The 24,954-nt window shown below is 35.6% G+C and overlaps 3 protein-coding genes across 9 annotated transcripts in view; 2 read left to right on the top strand and 1 right to left on the bottom strand.

Annotated features, from left to right (window-relative positions):
• Window positions 1-1,302: 1,302 nt before the first annotated feature.
• Window positions 1,303-4,358, bottom strand: stx11b.1 (syntaxin 11b, tandem duplicate 1). Its single transcript, NM_200862.1, is given in 2 exon segments — window positions 1,303-2,782; window positions 4,317-4,358. A coding segment is annotated over 1 exon segment (888 nt). The 5' UTR covers window positions 2,778-2,782; window positions 4,317-4,358; the 3' UTR covers window positions 1,303-1,889.
• A 993-nt stretch (window positions 4,359-5,351) lies between these two features.
• Window positions 5,352-8,973, top strand: stx11b.2 (syntaxin 11b, tandem duplicate 2). Of its 4 annotated transcripts, XR_015517386.1 has the most exons (4): window positions 5,352-5,479; window positions 5,942-7,370; window positions 8,026-8,572; window positions 8,786-8,973. XR_015517386.1 is itself a non-coding variant. In NM_001105602.1 (2 exon segments), a coding segment is annotated over 1 exon segment (867 nt). In that variant the 5' UTR covers window positions 5,362-5,479; window positions 5,942-5,956; the 3' UTR covers window positions 6,824-7,181.
• Window positions 8,974-10,653: 1,680 nt separating this feature from the next.
• The window catches only part of mthfd1l (methylenetetrahydrofolate dehydrogenase (NADP+ dependent) 1 like), a 54,280-nt gene continuing 39,979 nt past the window's right edge, over window positions 10,654-24,954 (top strand). For 3 of the 4 annotated variants that reach the window (XM_087296217.1, XM_087296216.1, XM_087296218.1), the window contains exons 1-14: window positions 10,654-10,958; window positions 13,594-13,678; window positions 13,764-13,814; window positions 14,010-14,063; window positions 14,197-14,321; window positions 15,813-15,913; window positions 17,117-17,253; window positions 17,399-17,510; window positions 17,894-17,976; window positions 19,288-19,385; window positions 19,492-19,665; window positions 22,327-22,463; window positions 24,468-24,514; window positions 24,766-24,873. In XM_087296217.1, the coding sequence (XP_087152343.1) occupies window positions 10,723-10,958; window positions 13,594-13,678; window positions 13,764-13,814; window positions 14,010-14,063; window positions 14,197-14,321; window positions 15,813-15,913; window positions 17,117-17,253; window positions 17,399-17,510; window positions 17,894-17,976; window positions 19,288-19,385; window positions 19,492-19,665; window positions 22,327-22,463; window positions 24,468-24,514; window positions 24,766-24,873 (1,548 nt within the window). In that variant the 5' untranslated portion in view covers window positions 10,654-10,722. 4 annotated transcript variants of the gene reach the window in all.

The raw sequence follows: 24,954 nt of genomic DNA, 5'->3' as shown, positions 1-24,954 counted from the left end.
GCTAGTAGTTTCTTACACATCTCATGCAAAGCCTTCTGTTTTGTGTTGGTTTGATTTGACACTTGCATCTTGGTGATTTGCAGTAATCTAAAATCTGTTTAGTGATATAGAATAGTAATCTGCCTGGGTCTTTTCTGGGCTTTTATGTGACAATAAGTGCACACCCTAAAATGTTTGTCATTCAATCAGAATGAAGCATTAAAAAGCCCCTACTGTAATACAAAACAATAAAAAAGTTGTCAGCCTGGCTGGCTTGTTACTGTAGATGGTGTAACGTATTAAACCTTGCATTATTTGACTATGACTTCTCATTTAAAACACAGTAAAAGTTAATCCTAAATCATGTTTAAGTGGTTTTAATGTACTCAAACTGCTTTCATTAAAACACAGATTTAACTAGCATACAACAATGAAAAAACAAGAGAAAATGTTTAAATTAGGTATACAGCAAAGCTTGATAAAGCCAACTTATTGTTGTGTTATTTAAAATTGCCTATATGCTATACTTTTGCTATAAAATGTTGTTATAATTCTTCTTCTTTTGAGACTAAAACACTGAAAAAAAAATCTAATAACTATTCAGAAAAAAAAATTAATCATGTAAAAACAAAAACTTTCTGTGTAGCAGAGGCCAGCAAGTGAAGTGCTGTGCAGATCAACCTCACTCCTCTGACCTCTAAAGGTGCTTCTGCAACAGAAGCTAGAGACCCTGGTCTTAAGCCTCCTTGTTAGAGCAACCGACTCTCGTACGAAGAGTTCCATCCCACTTCGGAGCGGGTTGGGTGGTGTAGGACCGACAGGGTTACATTGGTGCCGTGAACCAGATGGAAGTATGATTTAGGGGGGTGAGTGTAGCAGAGGCCAGCTAGTGAAGTGCTCTGCAGGTAGACCTCACTCCTTGACCTCTAAAGGTGCTCCGGTGAAAGACACTAGAGGTCATGGTATTTAGCCTCCTTGTTAGAGCAACAGTCTCTCGTACAAAGAGTTGCCGGTTTAATCCCAGCTCAGAGTGGCTTGGGTGGTGTTGGACCGGCGGGGTTTTATTGGTGGTGCCATGACCCGGATGGAAGTAAGGTAGGGGGGGGATTGAATGTAGCAGAGACCTGCTAGTGAAGTGCTATGCAGTTACACCTCTCCTCTGACCTTCAAAGATGCTCCAGCGACAGACACTAGAGACCATGGTCTTCAGCCTGCCCATTTGATTTGCCGGTTCAATCCCAGTTCAAATCGGGTTGGGAGGTATAGGACCAGCGGGGTTACACCTGCATCTGTTTTTTCATTTAAAAAAAGACAATTTAAGAGTTACAGTACATTATTTGATCCTTTATTTAGCTGATATTTTTCTAATAAACTTGCAGAGAAACTGATTGCCAAAACAAACAAAATATGATAAACATGCTTTGCAAATATGGCAAGACATGACAAATTCTTCATATTCCGGATTAATGTAAGTGCATGTTCAGTTAGATTAATAAGAATCTCACATATAATAATAAATTATAGCCTATGAATATCCCACACAATATCTAGTCAAATATCAGATTTAATTCTCCATTGCTTTTGTTGACCTCAAACACTTAAATGTGATTTACCATTTTTACAGTTTGTATCAGTCTGCAAAAGGAAAAGAAGACAAGTAGTGAGGACTAAATGTTGTATAGTTTTAGAGAACGTCATTTCATTTTCTTTCAGTTGTGTGTTAGGTGTTTAATGTACTCTTAGCATGACTGCTGTTCACTTCAAGAGTAGCCTATCAAACAGTTCTTTATAGACCAAAGCTTTGCGTCAGAAATCTGTGATCTTTTTCATTACACATCTCTTTCTTTTCATTTTTAAATGACACTCAAAGGTCATCAGAAGCTCAGGTCCACAAGTCTGTTTACATTCACTCAGATTTTAGCACAAGGAAAGCATCCACAGAACATCTTCTTGAAGGGGTTGTTATTATCATGTCTTTTGGCCTGTGCCAGTTTGATAAGCACTTCCCCAAGCACAGCATCAGTTTTCTGCACATTGTTTAAGATGTAGTCTGTCATGGGTCCTTGCTCCTCCACAAGCATCGCCACATCCAGGAAGACTTCATGAAGGCTGTTGAGTCGGTTTTCCAGCTCCAGCAGTTCCCGATGTCGATGCTCGATCTGGTTGAGTGCAGAGCGAGCTGTTTTGCCCTCTGACATGATGTTATCGTTAAAGACGTTCCACTCACCGTTCTCCAGCATCTCCTCTATCTGGTCACCTGACACCTCTCGACCGACGATCTCCATTTGTCGTTGAATGTGACGCTTGCATGATTCCTTGTGATTCATCTCAGCATCATTGTACTCGGTCATTGCATCTTGGAAGTTGTTGCTCAGGGTGGCATACTGTGTTCGGGCGATTCTGGCTACTGCTGAGTTGATGCCATGCTCCTCTTGCAGCTCTTTGGCGTGGGCGTCCATCTTTTGTAGACGTGCCAAAACGTCCACCCCACGGGTCTTGATGTCACCTGCGATGGCATTGGCATCACGCTTTACATAACTTGTACGTGTCGGTTCGTTGAGTATACGTGTGTTTTGGTCCCTGAGCCGCTTGACCTCGAGGCGGATGAGCTGAATCTCACGTCTGGTGTCTTGAGCCTCGTCAAGCACAGACTCCATATCTTCACCATTGTCAAAAATGACAGCCTGCTGGCTGAAGTTCTCCTCCAGATCCACATTGCTGAAAGAGTCAGATTCTACCTCCTCTAGATGACTGTCGGTCTCTGAGATGGTCAGAAGATGATTTAGTCGGTCCCTCATGATTGCTATAAGAAAGAATGAAGAGCAAAGGACATTAAGTGTGGGTTCATCTTGACAGGGTTGGTTTGATGTAAAGAAACTCTGCTCTAGTTAATATCAATAAGTGTGAACACAAAAAAACAGAACAAAACGCAGCAACAATCAATGAGACCCCTGAAATAGTGAGTTTCAGATTGTGTTCAAGTTGGTACACTCTTAAAAATAATAAACAGAATTAAAAATAATTCTGAATAATTTCAGAAGGAGGTTTTTGCCCTGCAACCATTATTTTTGGTTCCTAAAAGAACCTTTCAGTAAACAATTCTTAAAATATTTTTTTTCTTATTGTTAATAACATTTTTAAAATCTTTAGTATTTTTTACTACAAATAATGCTTTTATTAAAGATTATTTGTGAAACCAGCCATACAAACTCATTTTTTTTAATTTAAAAGTGTAGTTTGCTTGTCTTGATTAATTTATTCTGGACCACCAAAAAGTAAATAACAATTTTAGTTCTGGTTCTCTTTACACTCATTCAATAGACACAAAAATATATAAAATTGGGATTTTATAATTCGCAATATTATTTTCCCTCAAGCTGTCCTTGTTTTTAGGCATTATGGAACAAAAATACCTTCTGACTGTAAAAGGCAGATAACACTTCCTTATCTACCACGAAAAGTCACAAGTCTAACAAGTTTATCCGTGAAACTATTTCTGACTGGCGTCACTCACCAAACAAGTTTGAATGGATTGAATTGATACTTCAGCTTTTGTTTCTGTAAAGATAATATGCTCTTTAGTTATTGGTATTTTACTGCAAAGCGTATTAAAAAGAGATAATATATATATATATATATATATATATATATATATATATATATATATATATATATATATATATATATATATATATATATATATATAAGACTTTATTTGAGTCACTAAAGCTTTAGCTACAGATAAACAGGTGGCATACTTCTAAATTATTTAACTTTGGATTGTTGGGTTACTTTTGAAACATTTGATAGAGCTGAAATTTAAATTTATAATGAAGATGTCATTTAACAAATTTTGGAAAAAATAAATTAAGGACAAAATACGTTCGCAAGTTAACATATTAAAGTAATAGACAGAAATATTTATTATAAACAAAGTTAAGCAAGTATATTTAGCATATTGTGTTACTTTTAAACCATCCATGTGTTACTTTTGTCTCTACTGATGGGGTCAAAAGAAACAATGTGCAATTTATGCTAAAAGTGAAAATAAGTTGTTCTACATTTGTACAAAAATACCACCTGATCACGACAGACCACTCTTGTGAGTTAGTAACCATAGCAAGAAATATTTCTGTCTAAAATAATATCTTTTAAAATGAGTTTTTTATGAACAATTAAATGTTGTTTTGTTTCATCTCTTACCTACTCTTTTAGACATGCTGACAACATTATAATGAATTTATTAGCCTAATAATGAACAATTGCCCATAAAAACATAATGTAGAGCTGAAATGTGAAAAGCAAAGTCCCATGTCATCTACAAAAAAGTCCATTACCTTATGTTTTTGTCCAAATGATTTGCAGTTTGAATTAAGTCGACATGTCATGTCAGTACTACAGCTCCATCCTCTCTGCAGTGAGGCGGCTGATGTCCTCCTCTCCCGGGTGGGGGGGGGTGAAGGAATGCGCGGTGCAGGGCGTAACTTTGACGCCAAACCTGTTCGCTGAATAGTCTTCAGACGTGCGTTTCGTTACTTTTGACATCATCTCTGTTTTAAGAAATTCCACAGCGGTCAGATGATCTTCTTCGTGTCTTCCATGTCTTTTCACATAGCCTGCGTTTAAGTAAAACTATGCAGTAGTCTAGGCCTCAGAGCTATGATGATGATGTGTATATACGTTGTTTATAGGCTAGAATAAGAGAAGACAACTTTAAATTATGATTAAGCATCTGATATTGTTCCTTGAGGCGCACTTGTGTTGTTCGCGGTCAGATTAGAGACCAATCATGTAATTATTATTACTGTTATTATAATAATTATTTAAATAATTGTTTTGCATTATATTTGAATTTTTTTTATAATTATCTTTTGAGAATTGTTTTCTCTTACAATTATCCTAACGCAATATTAAAATGTAAAAAATGAGGAAACCGAACCGAATAATTACAGAAGCTTTTGTAAACCCAAAAGCTGGTCCAAAATGATTTAGAGACACCAGAGTTTAATCAGCCAGTGAGTGTATAAATAATATTATTCGTGAATTGCATAATTAAAAAAAAAATGCTGTAATGAAGTAGTCCAGGGTTTTTTGCTTGGGGTCTAGAGATCCCAAGGAGGCGCAAGAGTGTTGGAATTATTTAGAGATAATGCATAGGCCTACAAAATGTGTAACTAACAAATATAATTTATTATGATCATGTTTAAGGCGTTCGTGGTAACTAAACAGTTGAAAAAGCCTTTGGGACAGTTCTGTGTTTAGGCTCTACTTTGCTCGGTTCTCCCCTGGCCCCGCATTTCTTCTGCCCTCTGTCGGACACTTTGGTCATCACTGCACACCTGATATAAGGCGGAGTCTATGACATCATCCTCACTCGTGCATCGCTGGCTGCAGAGGTGAAGTCCTGTTACGCTAAATGCATTTGTTATTTTCACGGACGGATTGGCTTTTGTATTAAGCTGATTTTAGGAGGAAGGGACAGAGAAGGATATAATTTGAGGTAGGCCACAGTCATAGTAATGCTTGAAAAATTTGTGTTATTCCAAGTGGCAAATAGTTTCATTAATAAGAGTCATTTTATACATTGAGCTAATATTACAATTGCACGATTTGGGATTGATTATAATTTTCTATAATCTGTTCTGTTTTTAATGAATCTATATATCTAAAGACCATACAACGCACTCCTGATCAAGTAGTAAAACAATGATGAAGCGCACTGTAAGAGAAAGAGTTAAAAAAAAGCTTATATTTTTAAAACGTGTTCGTAGAAACTGGTCTTTCTTGTCTGACAGGTACACGGGCACGTAGATTACGTCAGACGCTTTGACGGGCAGGTTATTCTGTTTACAAGGGCTGTTTGTTGGGCCCATATAGTGTACTTTAGTAACTACAGTCCATGTATATAACTATGCTGCATATATAATGAATTCTTAGATAAAATACGTTTTGTATCTTTCAGTCAACTACTTCAGCTATGAGGGACAGACTTGGCCACCTCCAGGAAGTTTCAATGTCTAATGGGACAGTTGCAGAGCATGAAACTGCCCATTCACTCCCTGCTTCAGAAAACACAGACCTCTATGACCTTCCTCAGGACTCCAGCACCAACCCTGACATGGAAGCTGTGTTTGATGAAGCACAGGAGGTTCGCCGTCAAATTCACTATATTCGTCTGGAAGTAAAGCGTCTCAGGGAGCAAAACTCACACTTTTTTGGCTCTAGTGCGTCTAATACCACCAGTGACCGCAATGCAATTGCAGCTGACATCAAAACTCGTGGTCAGGAGATGCTTACACACCTTCGCAACATGGACTCCCATGGAAAGGAGCTAGAGTCAAAATATGGTGTCAATTCACCAGTGGCAAGAATAGCCCGAACACAGTATTCCAGCATAAGCAACAGTTTTCGTGATGCCATGGTGGAGTACAATGATGCTGAGATGAGCCACAAAGAGTCCTGCAAGGCTTATATTCAGCGGCAGATGGAGATTGTGGGGAGAGATGTTACTGGAGAACAGATCGAGGAGATGCTGGAGAGCGGTCAGTGGAACGTCTTCAGTGAGAACATGGTTTCTGAGGGTAAAACCGCACGGTCTGCCCTCATCCAAATCGAGAGCCGGCATACAGAAATGGTACAGCTGGAGAGACGCATTAAGAGCCTTCATGAGGTTTTTCTGGATGTGGCCATGCTTGTAGAGGAGCAGAGCTCAATGACAGACTACATTCAAACCAATGTTCAGTCGACTGAAGCAGAGGTCAGGCAGGTCCTTGTAAAGCTGGAGAGAGCCAAGAGACATGATAGGAACAACCCATTTAAGAAAATGTTCTTCTGGAAACGGTGAAATGGCCACACAGTGTATAGTGGTGTTCAAAAGAAACAATTGTCCAAGTATTACAGATTTTATTACAGTTCTTATTTCTAATTTATTTCTCCAAGCAGATTGCACACATCATTACAATAAAATCATTACAAACTTCATAACATATTTAAATATATTCATCATAATGTTTATATTGAGCTACTGCCATTTTCTACAGATAAGCGCAGAAAATCTTAATATTCACATTTGAAGTGTTGAAGATATTTTATCAGTAGTTTATAAAATAAAAGATGTTTTACTCAAACATGTCTATAGCAAATGCAGAGAATCATTATAACTTTGAATGCTTTTGCTATGGAGAATTTGAAATAAAAAGTAATTTAGAGGATTGTTTTTTCTTTAGAAAATGGCAATTGGTCAGAAGAACAAATGTTGCCACCACTGTCTTTCCAGTTTTCATTGATATTGTTTGCTCTAAAATGTATTTAAAAATTTAGAAGAACTATAATTTAGTTGTTGACGGAATAGGGTGGCATGATTGCTAAGGGGTTAGCATGGTTGCTTCACAGCAAATTTGCTGGTTCAAGTCCTGGCTTGACCAGGAGATCTTTCTGTGTGGAGCTTGCATGTTCTCCCCGTGTCTGCTTGGGTTTTGTTCGGGTGCTCTGGTTTCCTTCACAGTCCAAAGAGAAGTTCTCTAGGGGCATTAGATACACTAAATTGGCCGTAGTGTATGAGTGTGTGTATGTATGAATGAATATATGGGTGTTTCCCAAAACTGAGAGTTCACAACTTAGTGTACTTTCTGTGCTGGTTTGCGGCAAGATGGCCATCTGCCAAATAAAACATATGCCAGAATAATTGGTGGTTTATTCCACTGTGGCGACTTTTGCTGGAGCAGGTACTAAGCCCAAGTGAGTACAGAATAAAGAAAAAATGTTTTGCACCAACTGTAAATTTTCAGTTTCTTTTATTAGAATAAATTCAGAATTTGGTGCCTTATCTGTTGTCTAGATTTCAGACTCAGAAGTGTTTATTCATTGATCCTTCGGCTTAGTCCCTAGTACTGGGAAACACCCATACACTCTCTCATTAACACACACACACATACTGTACACTAATTTAGTTCGTCCAATTGACCTACACCTATCTATGACCTACAAGAGGAGAACATGCAAACTCCACACAGAAATGCCTCCTGGCCCAGCCGGGAGTTGAACCAGCAACCTTCTTGCTGTGAGGCGACAGTGCTAACCACTAAGCCATCAAGTGCCTATTACAACATGTCTGTGAGGCATCTTAACTACTTCATTTGTACACAAAATATTTGTCAGCTGTATCTCATTCTGTGTGCATTCATTCAAATGGTATTGGCTGATGCCATAAATTAGACTGTAACTTTGTTATACCTATAGGTCACTTGTGTCTTCCTCACGTGAAACATAATAACTCCTGCTCACATCTATTAAAATAAACACATGCAATATTACACAAATCTTACTGAGGACATGTAGTTGAAGTCAGAATTATTAACCCCCCTGAATTATAAGCCCTCCTGTTATTTTTCTCCCAATTACTGTTGAAGGGAGAGATTTTTTTCAACACATTTCTAAACATGATAGTTTTAATAACTCATCTCTAATAACTGATTTATTTCATCTTTGCCATTATAACAGTAAACATATAAAAAAGACACTTAACTAGGTTAATTAGGGTGACTACCCAGGTTAGGGTAAATAGGCAAGTTATTTTATAACGATGGTTTATTCTGTAGACTATCGAAAAAATATAGCTTAAAAGGGCTAATAATTTTGACCTTAAAATGGTGTTTAAAAAATTAAAAACTGCCTTTATTCTAGTCAAAATAAAACAAATTAGACTTTTTTTCAGAAAAAAGAAAATTATCAGACCTACTGTGAAATTTTCCTTGCTCTGTTAAACATCATTTGGGAAATATTTTAAAAAAGAAAACAAAAATCAAAGGGGGGCTTAAACAGTATGTAATACTTTCTCTTAGGACAGTGTTCCATGAGAGTGTTATGTTGATACATAAATGAATTCTGTTTGTTCATCTTAGTCTACTCTTCAATAATAAATGGCTTTTAATTATTATTATTTTAATTGAATAGAGATGCATTTAAGAAAATGTGAATAAAAAGGACGTTTCTAAACATTTTTGCCAAAAAATGCTGTTTTGTTTATCAAAAAATTTACTAAATAAGACTGCAGACAAGACTGATGGGAATTCAGCCTTTAAATAAATAAATAAATAAATAAATAAATAAGAAATTACATTTTAAATTCAGATTTTGCAATATTATTGCCTCCCCCCCCCCATACTTCATTCAAATTGACAACTTGATGCTTAAATGTTGAGTTTCTTTCTTTTAAAATAGATCTTACCAATCCAAAAATGTTGATAGTTAGTTAGGCCACTGTAGACTCACGCAAACCCAACAAACACAAAGCTCATGATATGAATGTGACTGCTGGATCTGAGCAGGCTTATCTGGTGACATCAATTTTAGACAGTGCTGTTCCTGCTTATGTTAATGCTATGCTTCCTTTCAGGTCTTGCCATGAGGATCATCAGTGTGACTTGGGTTACTTAGTTTACTCCCTATACCTATCCCCTGGCTGCAGATACAAGGCTTAAAAATCATTGAAAAAAGAAGAATTGTGTTATCATTACTCATCCTACACTTTTTCAAAACCTATTTGAGTTTCTTTCTTCTGTTGAACACAAAAGAGGATCATTTGAAAAATGCTGGTTGCTGGAATCCATTTCCATTGAATTTATTAAAACTATGGAAGTCGGTGGGTGCCAGCCAGCTAGCATTCTTCAAAATATTTTCTTTTGTGTTCAACAGAAGAAAGAAACTCAGAAAGCAATGGTCTCAAACTCAATTCCTGGAGGGCAGCGGCTCTGCATAGCTCCAACCACCTCCAACTCACACCTGCTTAATATAGTCTCTAGTAGTCTTGAACACCTTGATTATTTCGATCAGCTGTGTTTGATTAGTATTGGAGCAAAACTGCAGAGCTGCGGCCCTCCAGGAATCCAGTTTGAAACCTATGTCATAAAGATTGTGAGTAAATGATCGTAACTTTAATTTTTGGATGAACTATCCTATTAATATTCCAGACTAAAATAAAAGTGCGCTGTTTCAACTGAAAGAAACTTGCACTGACTGATCTTAAAATATCAAATCAGTTTTTTATTTATTTTGTGTGTCAAGATGCACACCAGTATTTTTTTTTCTAAGGCACATTTATAAAAAATGTCTTAAATTTAACTATGGTCTACAGTTTGTGAGTCTTAAAGAGATTCACCCAAATCTCATAATTTACTTACCGTTCACTTGTCGCAAAACTGCTTGAGTTCATTTAGTTATTTATTTTTTGGGGAATGTTAAAAATCTGTAACCATTCACTAACACTATCTCATAATGGAAGTCAATGATTACACTTTTCTAAAACTCTTCTTTTGTGTTCAACAGAAAAAGGAAACTCAATGTTTTGGAACCACTTAAGGGTGACTAAATGCCCAGTTAATTTTTAGTTTGGGTCCGTATCTAACTATCCCTAAGATAATATTTATTGTCTTTATTGGGTAATTGTGATATATAAAAGAAAAAAATTATGAAAAAAAAACACAAATTCTACAAATTTGTAAATGAAAAGAAAAAACGCTGCGAAAAAATAAGATGTTGCCCAATGTCAGATGAGTCATTTGTGTTCTTGCTTAGACTTGTGAATAATTATTACAAAAACGCCTCAAGTGCTCTTCAGCAGTTCTTCAGTGAGCGCGCTCCCGTGATGCCGGTGTCTAGCACGCGCTTGTCTTGTTCCAGTAGTGCTCGAGAATCACCTGAGCATCAGACCAGACTCCGCTCTGTCAGCCGCTCCAGCCAAGTAGCATGATGAGACTGTCTGTCGCCTTTCGCCACGCTCGCCGGAGCCACTCAACCATACAAAGATCACGTACTTGTGTCAAATTTTTATCCCGGGAGAACAGACACACACCTGATATCAGCGCGGTTTCTTTTCTGCGGGCTCGAGAAGCGAGTTCTACCAGCGGTACAACTGAAACAGCAGCCAGTTTACAAAGTCATGCGAGAAAATACGAAGGACCACCGTATGAAAGAGCAGTTGGGTAAGAATTAAACTTTGTCAGTAAAAAAAAAACGTTCATATCGAAAAGTAACACGTTTGTTTATACAGCTACTTTAGCTGTAACGTTACTGAAGATAAAGTGTCTCTTGTGTTGCCTTGATTTGTTTCCACGTGCTGCCGGTTTTTGTCTGCCTGCTGATGTAACTTCTGCTTCCCATTAGTCTTCAGTCTGTCTTCACACTGTGCGGATGTAGTCTACTGTAGTTGTTCTGTGTCCTAACTAGGTTACATGTTCATATTGTGATACTGTATAAGTATTTGAATGTCCTATAAAGTGCGACTCTTTATTTTAACTAAACATGAATGTTTTTAGTGGGTCAGTGTTACATTGAATGTCCTCATCTAACCCGCTCCCCTGGTGGACGATCACAATACTGATCGTCTCTCGGTAAAGGATTTCTTTTAAGTGTTTGTTTGTGGGAACAATAGTTATTTTAAAGTATAAAAGTTTTTTTTATTATTTTAAAAACTAAAATAACTCATATATGTTCACCATAACTGGAAACTGCAGTTGGAAGACAAACTATATCAAGTATATACAACTAAGTAAGAAGGGAAGTATACAGTTATTTTAGTAAAGCAAGAAACAATGAAAAGTGTTACAGCGCTCTTTGGTCTTCCCTGAAATTATATATTCTTTATGGGTGGCATTCATTATCTTATTTGAATCAGTGCCATATCAAACCCTAGTGAAGTGATTTTTAAATAAATTACACATTAAATGCAACCTAAATGTCTATTTTAAGGGTTCAAATATGTTTTGTGTCAAATGTCTTATTCAGTGTAATATATATATTTGTGTAAATTCAACCTAATACTGACCTGTACTTAGTACTATGTAATGTATGTATAATAATACATATTATTAGTAACTTTTAATATTAAATTTGAAATGGTAACAACTTTTTGATGAGGAATTGGTGAACCCAGCAGATTAAATTATAATGGCAAAATGTAAAGATTTAAAATGACAGGGCTGCATTATTAAATAATACTTTTTAAATAGTTTTAAGCCTTTAACTGTTTTTAAGTATATTTAAACAAGTTTCTGTTTAAGCCTGAACTTATCTTGGAAAATTTTGTATAATATGCACATATCATCTATAATTTAAGTGTGAACTCCAGATGTGGGGTGGTAGTTAAGAGGTTACAGATGTAACAAATTATTATCTGTCTAAAAGATTGTTTAATATATAAACTATTGTTGCATAGAATTAAGGATTTCTTTTAAAATAATAGTAAAAATGTATGATTTCATTATTTTTTGCCTAGGGGGAAGAATTATTTATTTAATTTTAAATGTAAAATTTGACTCTAAAATGTATAGTTTTAAGGGGTAAAGAAATATCCCTTTTTGATGCTGGAATATTGCTTTCCCTCTTTGTACCACATACAATTGACCCTGGGTATCTTTATGCATGTCTGTAAATAGCCAAAGGTCAGGTTGCTGTTAAATTGGGTTAAAGTAATCAGTGAAGATGTCTTTACAGAAAGCCTTGCAAAAATATTTACAATGGCGCAACAGACTCCTCTGTAACATAAGATACATTTATCTGCTATTTCCAAAATATGTTAGCCAATCTGCTCCAAATGATTATGTTCAGCTGAGCAGACAAAAACAAATACCTCAGATATGAATGTAGCAATATTTTTGTTTGTGTTTATTTCTTGTTCATATTCTCATTTAAAAGTCCAGAGCAGGATATATAGTTTATATTCATTTCAATTCAACTTTATTTGTATAATGCTTTTCGCAACATATACACAAATAATTTTTTCAAAGCAGCTCTACAGAGGTGCACAATATTGCATAACAATCAAAATCAGAAAAGTTAAATTAAATTTTTGTAATGTGATCTGAAGATGTCATTGATATCGAGGTAAAATAAAAGAATAGTGTTATCAGACCCTTATTAATGCTTGACCTAAATTTGCAGCAGATGCTCTAATTGATTTGTGGTTTAAAATCTTGAGTTTGAGAAATGCATTAAAATAGCCAAAATATTGCAGTGCTGGTTGATTGGATAACCAAAATTTCTTTAAATGCATGTCACTTTTCAAATTTGGCAAACTATTTTTGTTTTTCTGTAATTTATTTTGCAATAAGGAGATAATTATTTTTGAATGATTGGCATAATTTTGGGGGAAGTGCAACTTCAAATATCATTCATTCATTCATTCATTTTCCTTCGGCTTCATCACCCAGTACTGGGAAACACTTCATATATCTATTAATAAAATTATAATTATAAATTAATAATACACTGCATAGTCTTCACTGTAAAAATAATATTTTATAAATCTTTTTTTAAAGATTTAAAGTTATCACATATTGTGTCCAAAAGAAAACAGTAAAGCAGTTATTTAGATTGTCTTTAACAATATGGTTGGAGTGAATGAGTGTGTCTGGTTTGTGCTGTAGAATAAAGTCAAAGTGTTGTTAGGCTATGCTGATCATACTGACTTTATTTTACTTAAAAAATGAACAACAGCTTAAAAGACAATTCTCATGGTTCTTTTAATTTTTGTGGAATTAATGCAGTTACTGAAAGATGCAATGAAAGCACTGTGAGTTGAGTGGTTAAATGTGTATTTTGTGTGCATCTCATTTACAGTGACATTGTTCAGAGGTGCAGAGAAGAGCTCAAATCTATTGGAGAAAACAACCCAGGCCTTAAACCCACACTGGCTATCATACAGGTCTGACTTTGTTTTTTATGTAAAGAGTTTAAATGTGTCAGTAAATCTTAGAAACTAAAAGCTGGGATGTTTTTACTTATCACAGGCTGGTGAAGATGATGGTTTATTGGAAATGAATAAGAAGATGGCTGGAAAGGTATAACTGTGTGTTCTATTTAGTCTAAGATCTCACAGTATATTATATTTTTAACATTTTTATTTATATATAAATAAATTATCAGGTAAAATTGAAATTGCCTATTAACTTATAGTTGTTTTCCCAATGATATGTTCTCAAGAATATATTATATACCACTTTAGATTAGTTTGAATGTTTATATTGTCCACACAGATTGGCTTGAATGTGATGCAGATTTGTCTTCCACACCGGTGCACAGAAGAGGAGGTCAGTGATATCTGATAATTGGAAATACAATAAATATATTTTATGAATAAACAAGTTATACTGCATTCCATAGAAACAGTTCTCTACAGTTCTGTCTCACGATTCATTCATTTTTTATGCTCTTGAATTGCAGGTCATTGAGGAGGTCTTGAGGTTAAATAAAGATTCTCGTGTTCATGGCATTTTCCTGCACCTTCCTCAGACCTTCCTTTCCAAAAGTGTTCGTAATGCCATCAAGCCACAGAAGGATGTGGATGGGTACGCAACTTATAATTAGATGCTTATGTGTACAACAATATTTTCAAATGAACAGTTTGCCACAATCATCCGTGTGAGTAATCTTGAGAACTCACTACCTGTTAATGTTTTAGGTTACACTTCATTTTACGGTGACATAGTTACAATGTAATTATTCATTTATTTACTAAGTAATATTAATCAATTACATGCACATACTATATGGCTGGGGTTACAATGTAGGTTAGGTTTAGGGTTTGTTACCTGTAATTATGCATAATTCTTTGTAATTATTACTATAGTAAGTGCTACATCACTACATCTGCTTTGATTAAAGTGTTACCATATTTTAAGTTAGTATTTTTTGTCTGTGTTTTTGTGGTAGATTTATATGCATGATGGGGTTTTGCACCAGAAGACCTTTTTTTCTCAGTTTCAAGAACTATTGGCAGATTAAAATGGATTTTGCTGACCACATTTTGCTCCACAGAAACTGGGAATGTTTTAGTTCTAGGAACAAAGTTCTGGGAAGCAAATTAGCTCTTACTTCAGACTATGGTCTAATTTAGCACAATATGAACTACAGAATGAGTATTCACTAGTGTGTGTTAATCAGGTGAATGCATGCCATACGAAACATTGGCAAAATATTTTTTAATATTTCAAAACACTTTTTTAATGACACTTAATGTACCTGTCGCCTTTGTCTGTGGTGTTGTGTTTATTTATCAGCCTTAAATCTAGTTAATCTAGGCTGCTGTTCAGAATAAAGCCTATCAGCAGTTGTATAAGACTGAAGGGTTTATTCTGTGAAAACAAGCACCTAGATGACACACATTATTAATATTAATACATTATTCCACTTATTGCATGGCTACTCGGCACAAAATTAAACAATTAGACATAAAGCATTATTTAAATGTGATGTAACTCTTTAATTTAATGTAAAGCTTGCAGAAAAGAAAATGTCTGAATGTAGTCTGCACTGAACGTATGTAATGTTTAGTCACAAGATGGCGCCAAACATTAAAGAACAGTGGGTTGACAGATAAGCATATAAAAATGTATATAAATGTACTCACAGATGATTCGTAGTACCCAGACGAGCCTGTGTTTATGAGTTTTAGCATTTGTTATCTAGGAATAACATACAATAGATTGTTGTGATTGATCAATCAGAATCAGTTATTCCAGAAAGCTATGTAATAAGTTTGTATTCCTTTTTACTTTTTAATCATATAGTTCCATCACCCTTATAACATACAATACACAATGACAACACTTCTTTAATAACATCATCCTCTATCCTCCAGTTGTTGATCATATTAAACCCAGTGTTTGATGTTGCTGACTTACAGTTTACTTCACTTCAGATTTCTTTGCGACAGTATAAATGCAGCGTTCTAGTTCTTAGTACCCAGAACAAAGGCCTGTATTAATTACAGGATACCTTATAATATATTACAAGTACATTTATACTCACAAACGCATTTCACATTTTTGCTTTTGTAGGGTGTGTGATCTTAATGTTGGCCGTGTGGTGTTGGGTGATAAGACAGATGGCTTCACCTCACCTGTTGCTGGAGCTGTGCTGGAGCTGCTTGCCAAACATGGTGTGTATCTTCTTTTAATGTTTTTATTATATAGACAACTAAACACCAAAATGTTCCACAAAATGTACATTAATAAATACTGAAGAGTTCCTCTAAAAGTAATTTAAAATGCCTGCTTGCTGTTCTTCAAGGTATAGAGTAAATTCAAATGTTTTCAACTTTTCATCAAATTACAGCAAAACATTAATTCTGTGTAATCGCAGCACATAATACAGAAAGACCTGTTTTGCAATTTATTCATGTCATGGTAAAGCAGAATTTTTAGCCTCCATTATTTAGTCTTAAAGGGATAGTCTACCCAAAAATGAAAATTTACTAAAAATTTACTTTACTTCAAGTGGATTAAAATCTTTGAATTATTTCTTTAATTGAACACAAAAGAAGTTATTTTGATTAAAGCAAAAAACCTGTAACCATTGACATCCATAGAAGATATAACAAATTATGCAGAAGTCAGTGATTACAAGTTTTCAGCTTTATTTACAATAACTTCTTTTGTGTTTATCAGAAGAAAAAAGTTTTTAAAAGCATTGTCTGGGGGATAAGTCAGTAAACTGTATCAATGTCACACTTTAGAAGTCATTCTTTTTTTATTGGTGGAATATGCACAGTTTATGTATACTCTATGTAAATATACACATATCTAAATGTCCTTGCATTTTGATTATGCATGCAGAAATAAACAGATATGTTCCTTCTGTGATTACACAATTTAGGCTGATTCTGTTTTCAAGCAATGCTGTAAAACATTAGGCACATTCAAATCCAGACTTAAAACACATCTGTTTAGCTGTGCCTTTACTGAATGAGCACTGTGCTACGTCTGACAGAGTGCACTAGTATGTCTTTCTTTTCCTTTTCATTATTTTATAACCTGTTTTAACACATTTTAATCTGTTTTTATCTGTTTTATACTATTTATTTTTATTTAGTTTTTCTTATATACATGTCTCTTTTATTCCTGTTGATGTAAAGCACTTTGAATTGCTGTTTTGCATGAAATGTGCTGTATAAAATAAACTTGCCTTGCCTAGCTTAGCTATTTAATATTTAATATTGAATATTTTCAGTTTTTGTTGAAAAAAATACTGTACTGTCTCTTTTAATAACATTAATTTGTCTTCTTTCTTTAAAAAGTATCGTTTTTGTCTGTGAATTAAATTCTGTTGACACAGCATTTATCTTTGTGTAATTCATTTTTAGATGCTCCGTTAGTTGGCAAGATGGCAGTGCTGGTGGGTTTGGAGGGACCCCTGAAGGTGGCTCTTCAATGTCTTCTGCAAAACAATGGCATGATACTGCAAACCTGCAGGTGGAGCTCAACAAACCTGCAAAAACAGGTAAGTTGTCTGATAGATGTGGGAGATTTCGATTTAGTTTATATTTATGCGCTGTTTGCCATTTTAACCACCAGAGGACAGTGTTGCTTTTTTAAGGAAGATCATCTGGATAAATCAAGGTATACTTAAAATTGGACTCTTTCAGATCATGGATTCAGATGTGGTGATAACATTAAACACAAACCAAAATCACATTCCATCAACATGGTTAAGGCCAGGCGTGGCAGCCATCAACCTCGGTTCGGCACTATTGGAAGGTATATTTCTTTCAAGTAAAAAATACAATGCTTGGCAGGAAAAATAACACTTGATTTTTATGTTGCTGGTGTACATAAACCATACATGGCACTACTTTTCTTGAGAAGTCTTATCTGATACTTGAAGCAACTGTTATAATTATTATGTTTTTACTCTGAATGTGAAAGACAAGGATGTGGTTGAAGTCAGTCAGTCAGGTTTTCTTCACCTCTCATTACCTGCCATCTCCAAAAAACCTTAATGCATTTCGAGGCCCGTGCTATTTCCTCCACAGCCCACAGAGATTCCATTAGTGTGGGAACATAATAAGACACCACTAATTGTATTTCCTTGAATGCTCAGTCTGAGCCAACTTTTCTTAAATATGATCTTTATTTCTTAGAGCACCCTGACAGCTGGGAGGCCACAGTTGAAGCCCAGTCTGCTGCAGGACTTGGTCCTTTAACTGCTGCTTTTCGAATGCAGGTGAGAGACCCTCTGTTGCTGCTGTTTTTTTCGGTTAAGTTCTTTAAAATTGGCTAAATGATCTACTCTAAAATCTAAAATAAGTCTGTTATTTTATTATCTGTCTATCAAATCTTTTGAACTTGTGATTTAGTGAATTTAAGTGAAAGATTTTATTAGTGCAGTTTTTGATTCACATGTTACTATTACAATGTTCAGGATTGTTATTCTTTTTTATGGGCACATCAGAAATACAGTAAAACAATATTACTATTAAATATTATGATAATTAAAATAACTGAATATATTTTATATATTTAATATAGATATTAAATTTGAAACTACATTTTATTAGGTTATTGAAAGTTGTAATAATATTGTACAGTTTAACAGTTATTTTTTTATTGATGCATATCAGTCAGATAGTTATAGTATTGAATACAAAGAATCACAAGACATCAACTGTTCTGATCTATCAGCAAAAAACAATTAGTTCACATTTTCTTCCACCATGAACTAAATCAGGGGTTCCCAAACTTTTCAGTCCGCGACCCCCAAAATAACAATGCCAGTGACTCGCGACCCCCAATATCCTCTGAGGTGGTTATAAATACAGAAACCTTGCATGCAATGAAGCAGACACACAAATTAAATTTGTGTCAGTGCTTTAAATGTGCCAGAAAGTATAACCTGATGTTATAAAATCAAAATGCATCTGACGCTATTGCTGCCTTTAATATAATGTAATTACCCCAGGGGTCGCAATCCAATAGAACTAGTAACTATAAGCTACTATAATAACTATATAGTTTATAGTAACTATAAACAACTATTTTTATTTTCAGTATAGTTATGGATAAAATATGTTAATTCTTATGGTTTAATAAAAATAAATAGATTTTTGGAAATCACCAGGCGACCCCCCTTCATTGCCCCGGGGGGTCCCGACCCCCACTTTGAGAACCACTGAACTAAATAATACAAATTTATATTCTAGCATCGAAAACAATGTAAAAAAACACAAAACACTAATAAAAACATTTTAAAAATAAGACTAAGTAATATTATTGATCAAAGTAACACATATTAGGCCGTACAGCAATACAGAAAAATATATTAATACAAATATGGTACAGCAATAAAAAATAAATGAATAATTTAAAAATTAAATCGTAAACATCCATATTTTCTGCATACATTTCATGCATACAGTTATTTTTGATCAAATAAATGCAAATAAATGTTTTAAAAATCTTAAAATCTTGCTGATCCTAAACTTTGAGTGTATTTTCAAAACGTTTGCTAAGGAGATGTTTTTGGTGTTTGTGTCAGCATGTGGTGAGGAGTAGCAGAAGGTGGATACAGGAACAGCAGTACCAGCCATGGAATATCCGGCCGCTAAAACTTCACCCACTGTCACCTGTGCCCAGGTATGAGCAAATCCACCTAGTGCTTTCTACAAAATAAACATCAGTCACACCTCAGCTTGTTCATTGTGCACTTAACTAATAGTTCTCTGTTTTGTGTGTTCATCAGTGATATCGAGATCTCCAGAGCACAAACTCCCAAACCCATATCCCAGCTTGCCCAGGAGATCGGCCTGCTACCAGAGGAGCTTGAGGCCTATGGGAACACCAAAGCCAAAGTCCATTTATCTCTCCTCAACCGCCTCCAACACCAGCCTGATGGCAGATATGTGCTGGTAGCAGGGTGAGACAAAATCACATGATATGAAAGCAGTTCTATACATTTGATTGACCAAGTGATAAGGTGCAATTGGTTAATGCTAAAATTATAAGTTTGTTTTGGTTTTTTTGAGTTTGTGGTGTTTTCCATGTTCATTATATTATTGGCAGGGGTTGGGGAGGATGGGGGCTAGTTTACTTAAATTAATGATCAAATAAATAATATAATAAACTTTAAAAGTATATATTTTATGCATTTAATTATTTGCTTCAATTAGCATGTGATGAGCGTGAAATGTTTTTTTAATGTTGTAACAAAACTAGTAATCAATTGTTTAAGCTGTTAGTCAATTAATAGCAATTTTACAATCTTTTTGGCTTTGACCACAATAGATTTGTAGGGTCAAAATTTATTGACCGAAAGAGTGGTGATTGATTACCAGTTCTCCAATAATGTTTATTTGTTTTTTGCTGTGTCAGTGTCTCATGCACACTGTGTGGATCAGCTAAAAAAAGGTGAATATGCTGTATGGACATTATTATGGCAGATTAAACTGTGGTGTCGCAGTCACTGGCCGTTGCCTGAATGTCTGCTACATAAGACAAACAAACTTGAAAACACTCAAGACCAAAGTCTTCATCTCATTGGTTGAATTCTGTAATAATAACAAAAGATGGAGTGTTCTTTAACACTGACACTCCACCTGGAAACAAAGCCAAACCCTGTCTTGTTTTTAAATGAATTTATTAGATTTACACTGGCCAGTTATGTGGGGAATCAACTCTACATTTTCACATATCTAAATATGACCCCGAGCTAAACAACTGTGATTTAATTCCTTTTAGATGTTAGTCAGGTGGTGTGGTTCTTGGCCACTGAAAGCTGAAAGGAAAGCCTTTCTATCAGTCTAAAGTTGTATATATGAATATTTGAATACATTTTCATTTGAATAAACTACCTCCAAAACACTCGTTTATAGCCATATTTACTGTTCGTATTGGACTATATGGTTGAACTACTTCTTGTATTTTTTTTTTCTGTAGCCAGTTGACCAACCATTTAGTCAGTTTTTGGAAAAAAAATCATATAAATTTTTTTTATGTCATTCTGCATCAGGTGCATTAAATAATACCAATACTAACCGTTACACCATTTTTAATAACATTACATTAAATGCTGTAGGTTTTTATTTTTTTCTGTTAGTTCACATTAACTAGTGTGACAAACTAATGCTAACTATTGCAACCTTGTTACCCAAGTTAAAATGGAACCAAAAAGTCAAACAGGAATTATATCGACCAACAAAGGCTCATTCTTAAAGCGTAGCCCTATATACATTTCTGGAGATTGTAAATTATGTAGCCAGAAATATGTATGGCTTCATTTCGTCTTAAAAATGAACACTATGGTATGACGCCATTACTTTTCGTGCTTACCAGCTGACCGCTTACCTCCATATGGACGGCTTTCTTGCTGTTACCAGTTTGCCCAGTAGCCCGCTATGTATGTCAGCGGACTTGAGACGCAGAGATGAGGTGACCATGACCACAAGGTTTGAGTCCGGTGAAGAACAGTTCCAGAAAGCATGTAAGACAAAAGCAAAAGCCAAAAAATAAAATAAACAAGTAAATAACAGGTTGAGAATGTGGTAAAATCTGAAAACGTGGTAACATCAGGCAAGGGCTTTTTTTTTTCTGGATTGCTTTTTAAAACTGTCGGTTGGGTTTAGGGAAATGGGTGGGCGTTGGTCAACCGGTGCTTTTGAAAACACTATTGGTTGGGTTTAGACAAGGAGGAGGGTGGGTCAGTCAATCATTTAGTCAGTCAGTCGACAGCGACCTCTAGTGCATTTATGAGAGAACAGCAGGTGCGAATAGTAATAGCGAGAAAAACCGAGATCTCAAAAAGTGTACACAGCAGCCTCTGGTGGATTCGTGAAAACAAAAACTGCAAAACAGTAGCATCTGGGACATATTTGCCGCTCTCCAAAAATGTATATAGTGGTAGGCTTTTAGAATGAGCTGATGAAACTTTTTTCATCAGCTAATGCTAAATGCATTGACCATATTTTAATACATTGCAGGAACCTGAATAGTTGAAGTGCTGGTACTAGAAGAGATAAAAAGCATTTGAGACAAACTTCAGCTCTATGTTTGTGTTTTCATGCTTTCGTTTGTACTCTGCCACTAAATTCCTAGAGAGAGTGATTGGTGGGCCAGGGATCTTATCTAGCACCGGCCCTCAAGCCCACCAGGAGCCTCCCTTTCATCCGTGTGTGTGAAGCGTGGCTCGGTCAGCTCCGATCGGGGGCCCAGGATCTCTTTCATGTGTGTGGGGAATGCGCAGACCCCTGGCTTTATCAGCGGCCCCTTCCCGCTCCCCTAACTCTTTCTTTAAGTCCGGCTCTTTGTTCTGCCTACAGACGCTGTGAAGCAGCACTGCCCTCCTCACCGGCCTACTCAATTACTGTCAGCCACTGGCATGCCTTTACTGCGCTGCCAAAAGAGCCGCTCCACAAAGACGGAGAGAGGGAGGATGCTGATGGGGAGAGGGTTTGCCGGTAGTCTAATGTAGTCAGATCAGAGGGAAAAAGAACAGGAGAAGATGGATGAATAGATGTATAGTCTCACAGCCCTCTCTCTATGAAAGCATGTGCTGATAATGTTTTTGCTCTATGTTTTTCAGTATAACTCCCACTCCTCTGGGCGAGGGGAAGAGTACAGTGACCATAGGTTTGGCTCAGGCTCTCACCGCTCATCTCAAACTCAACTCCTTCGCCTGCCTGAGACAGCCTTCACAAGGCCCAACTTTTGGAGTCAAAGGTGTGCTTTACTTTTGTGTATGTGTGTGTGTGTGGGGTGGGGGGTGTTGGGGGATTCATGAAGGAAGAAAATGTGAACTAATTGTATATTCAATTCAATTAAATTCAGTTACTTTTTATTTTTATTTCTATAGGGCTTTTACAAAGTAGATTGTGTCAAAGCAGCTTAACATAGAAGTTGTAGTAAATTGAAACTGCCAGTCTAATTTTTTTTCTAAATTAAATATTGGTATATTGTTTGTTAATAGCCAAAAATACATTGTGCTCATCAAAATTCTTGATTGTAATCATAAATTAATTTTAATTATATATTAATATTTATGAGGATATTTTGTAAATGTTCTGCTGTAAATATATCAAAACATAATTACATGTATTAATATATATTTACTTTATACTAAAGCATCTATTTTATTTGATTATTAACCTTTTATTTGCAAATGTCAAACTCCATTCAAATGTCTTGCAGAAGTATTAAATTTGTTGCTGCGTTTGAACTCATTCTTGTAGTTGTAGCAAAACTTATTTTGCTAATTAGTAATATGCTCATGTAGGCGAACATTAGGATGATTAGATCCTTAGGTTTGAGATCAGATCTGATGCCTGGCTATATCAGACATATTGAGCTCTATTTTAGCGATCTAGGCGCAGAGGCGCAAAAGCATTATGGGCGTATCCGAATCCACTCTTGCTGATTTAGGGACTAAAAAATACTGTCTTGTGTCCTGGCGCATGATGTAACAGGGCTGTGCTTATTCTATAGGGCTTTTACAAAGTAGATTGTGTCAAAGCAGCTTAACATAGAAGTTGTAGTAAATTGAAACTGCCAGTCTAATTTTTTTTCTAAATTAAATATTGGTATATTGTTTGTTAATAGCCAAAAATACATTGTGCTCATCAAAATTCTTGATTGTAATCATAAATTAATTTTAATTATATATTAATATTTATGAGGATATTTTGTAAATGTTCTGCTGTAAATATATCAAAACATAATTACATGTATTAATATATATTTACTTTATACTAAAGCATCTATTTTATTTGATTATTAACCTTTTATTTGCAAATGTCAAACTCCATTCAAATGTCTTGCAGAAGTATTAAATTTGTTGCTGCGTTTGAACTCATTCTTGTAGTTGTAGCAAAACTTATTTTGCTAATTAGTAATATGCTCATGTAGGCGAACATTAGGATGATTAGATCCTTAGGTTTGAGATCAGATCTGATGCCTGGCTATATCAGACATATTGAGCTCTATTTTAGCGATCTAGGCGCAGAGGCGCAAAAGCATTATGGGCGTATCCGAATCCACTCTTGCTGATTTAGGGACTAAAAAATACTGTCTTGTGTCCTGGCGCATGATGTAACAGGGCTGTGCTTATTCTCCTAATGAGATATGGGTGTGCTTTGAGCCCAGTCAGAGTCTCATTTCCCATAAACAATATAGCATTAACAATAATAACATTATATAAATGCAAATTGTCATGAATAAACTGAAAAAGCTCTATAAGATAAAGAAGACATGGAGCTAGTAGTTTTTATATTTAGGTAGAAAATAATAATTTTTGTAACATTTTAATGCTTTAATTTTTTTTCATATGTAAAGATATTTGTGTATTGCTGTACATCTTGTGTGTATTAAGCAACATGCAAGCGTTTGGACCCACACAGGCGCATAATTTATGTCCTCTGCACGAGACTTTAGACCATCTTTTAGTTGGTCAATGGCATAGTCTATTTCAGTTTTTCAAAACAGCAGTGTGCCCTAACACATCTTCTTTTTAGACCGGCATGCCCATGGGTCCACAAAGTTGTGCAAATGGATTTGCTATTTAAACAATGTTGCGCAAAACGTGAAAATTTGTGTTGGTCTGAAAATGGCAAGAAATCACGCCAAACACGTCTTGCGCCTTATTGTTTTGGGTGTATGATAGGGCCCATTGTCTTGTGTTTTGGTTGCTTTGTGTTTGTCAGTCTGCTTCATTATTTGGTCTCCCTGCAGGAGGAGCAGCGGGTGGGGGATATGCACAGGTCATTCCTATGGAGGAGGTGAGTTACTACAGACATCCTGTCTCCCGCTATCAAAAAGCCTTTTCCCATCTTACTTAAACTGATGAAAGTTCTCGAAAAACTCACTCAGCCATTAAGAAGAAATAAAATTAAGTGGTAAATGATGGCAAACACTAGGGCTGTTTTTTACGTATACACTTCAAATTTTAGATTTGTAGTGTAATGCCAGACTCTGTCTGTAAGAGAGAGCTGACATTGTATTCATCAGAAGCATTTCTTTTTCTTCTCAGTTTAATCTCCACCTCACAGGAGACATCCACGCTATAACCGCAGCTAATAATCTAGTGGCGGCAGCTATTGATGCCCGCATTCTCCATGAAGCTACGCAATCAGACAAGGTAGAGCTCTGCTGTCTTAATGTTTTTTTGAGTTTTGCACAGGATGTTCTTCCTGAGTTTTAATGTTGTGGTTGATCAATA

This window comes from Danio rerio, chromosome 20 (assembly GCF_052040795.2).
Source record: "Danio rerio strain M-AB ecotype USA chromosome 20, GRCz13ab, whole genome shotgun sequence".
NCBI classification, from domain to species: domain Eukaryota; kingdom Metazoa; phylum Chordata; class Actinopteri; order Cypriniformes; family Danionidae; genus Danio; species Danio rerio.
This window is presented reverse-complemented; position numbering and strand designations above follow the sequence as displayed.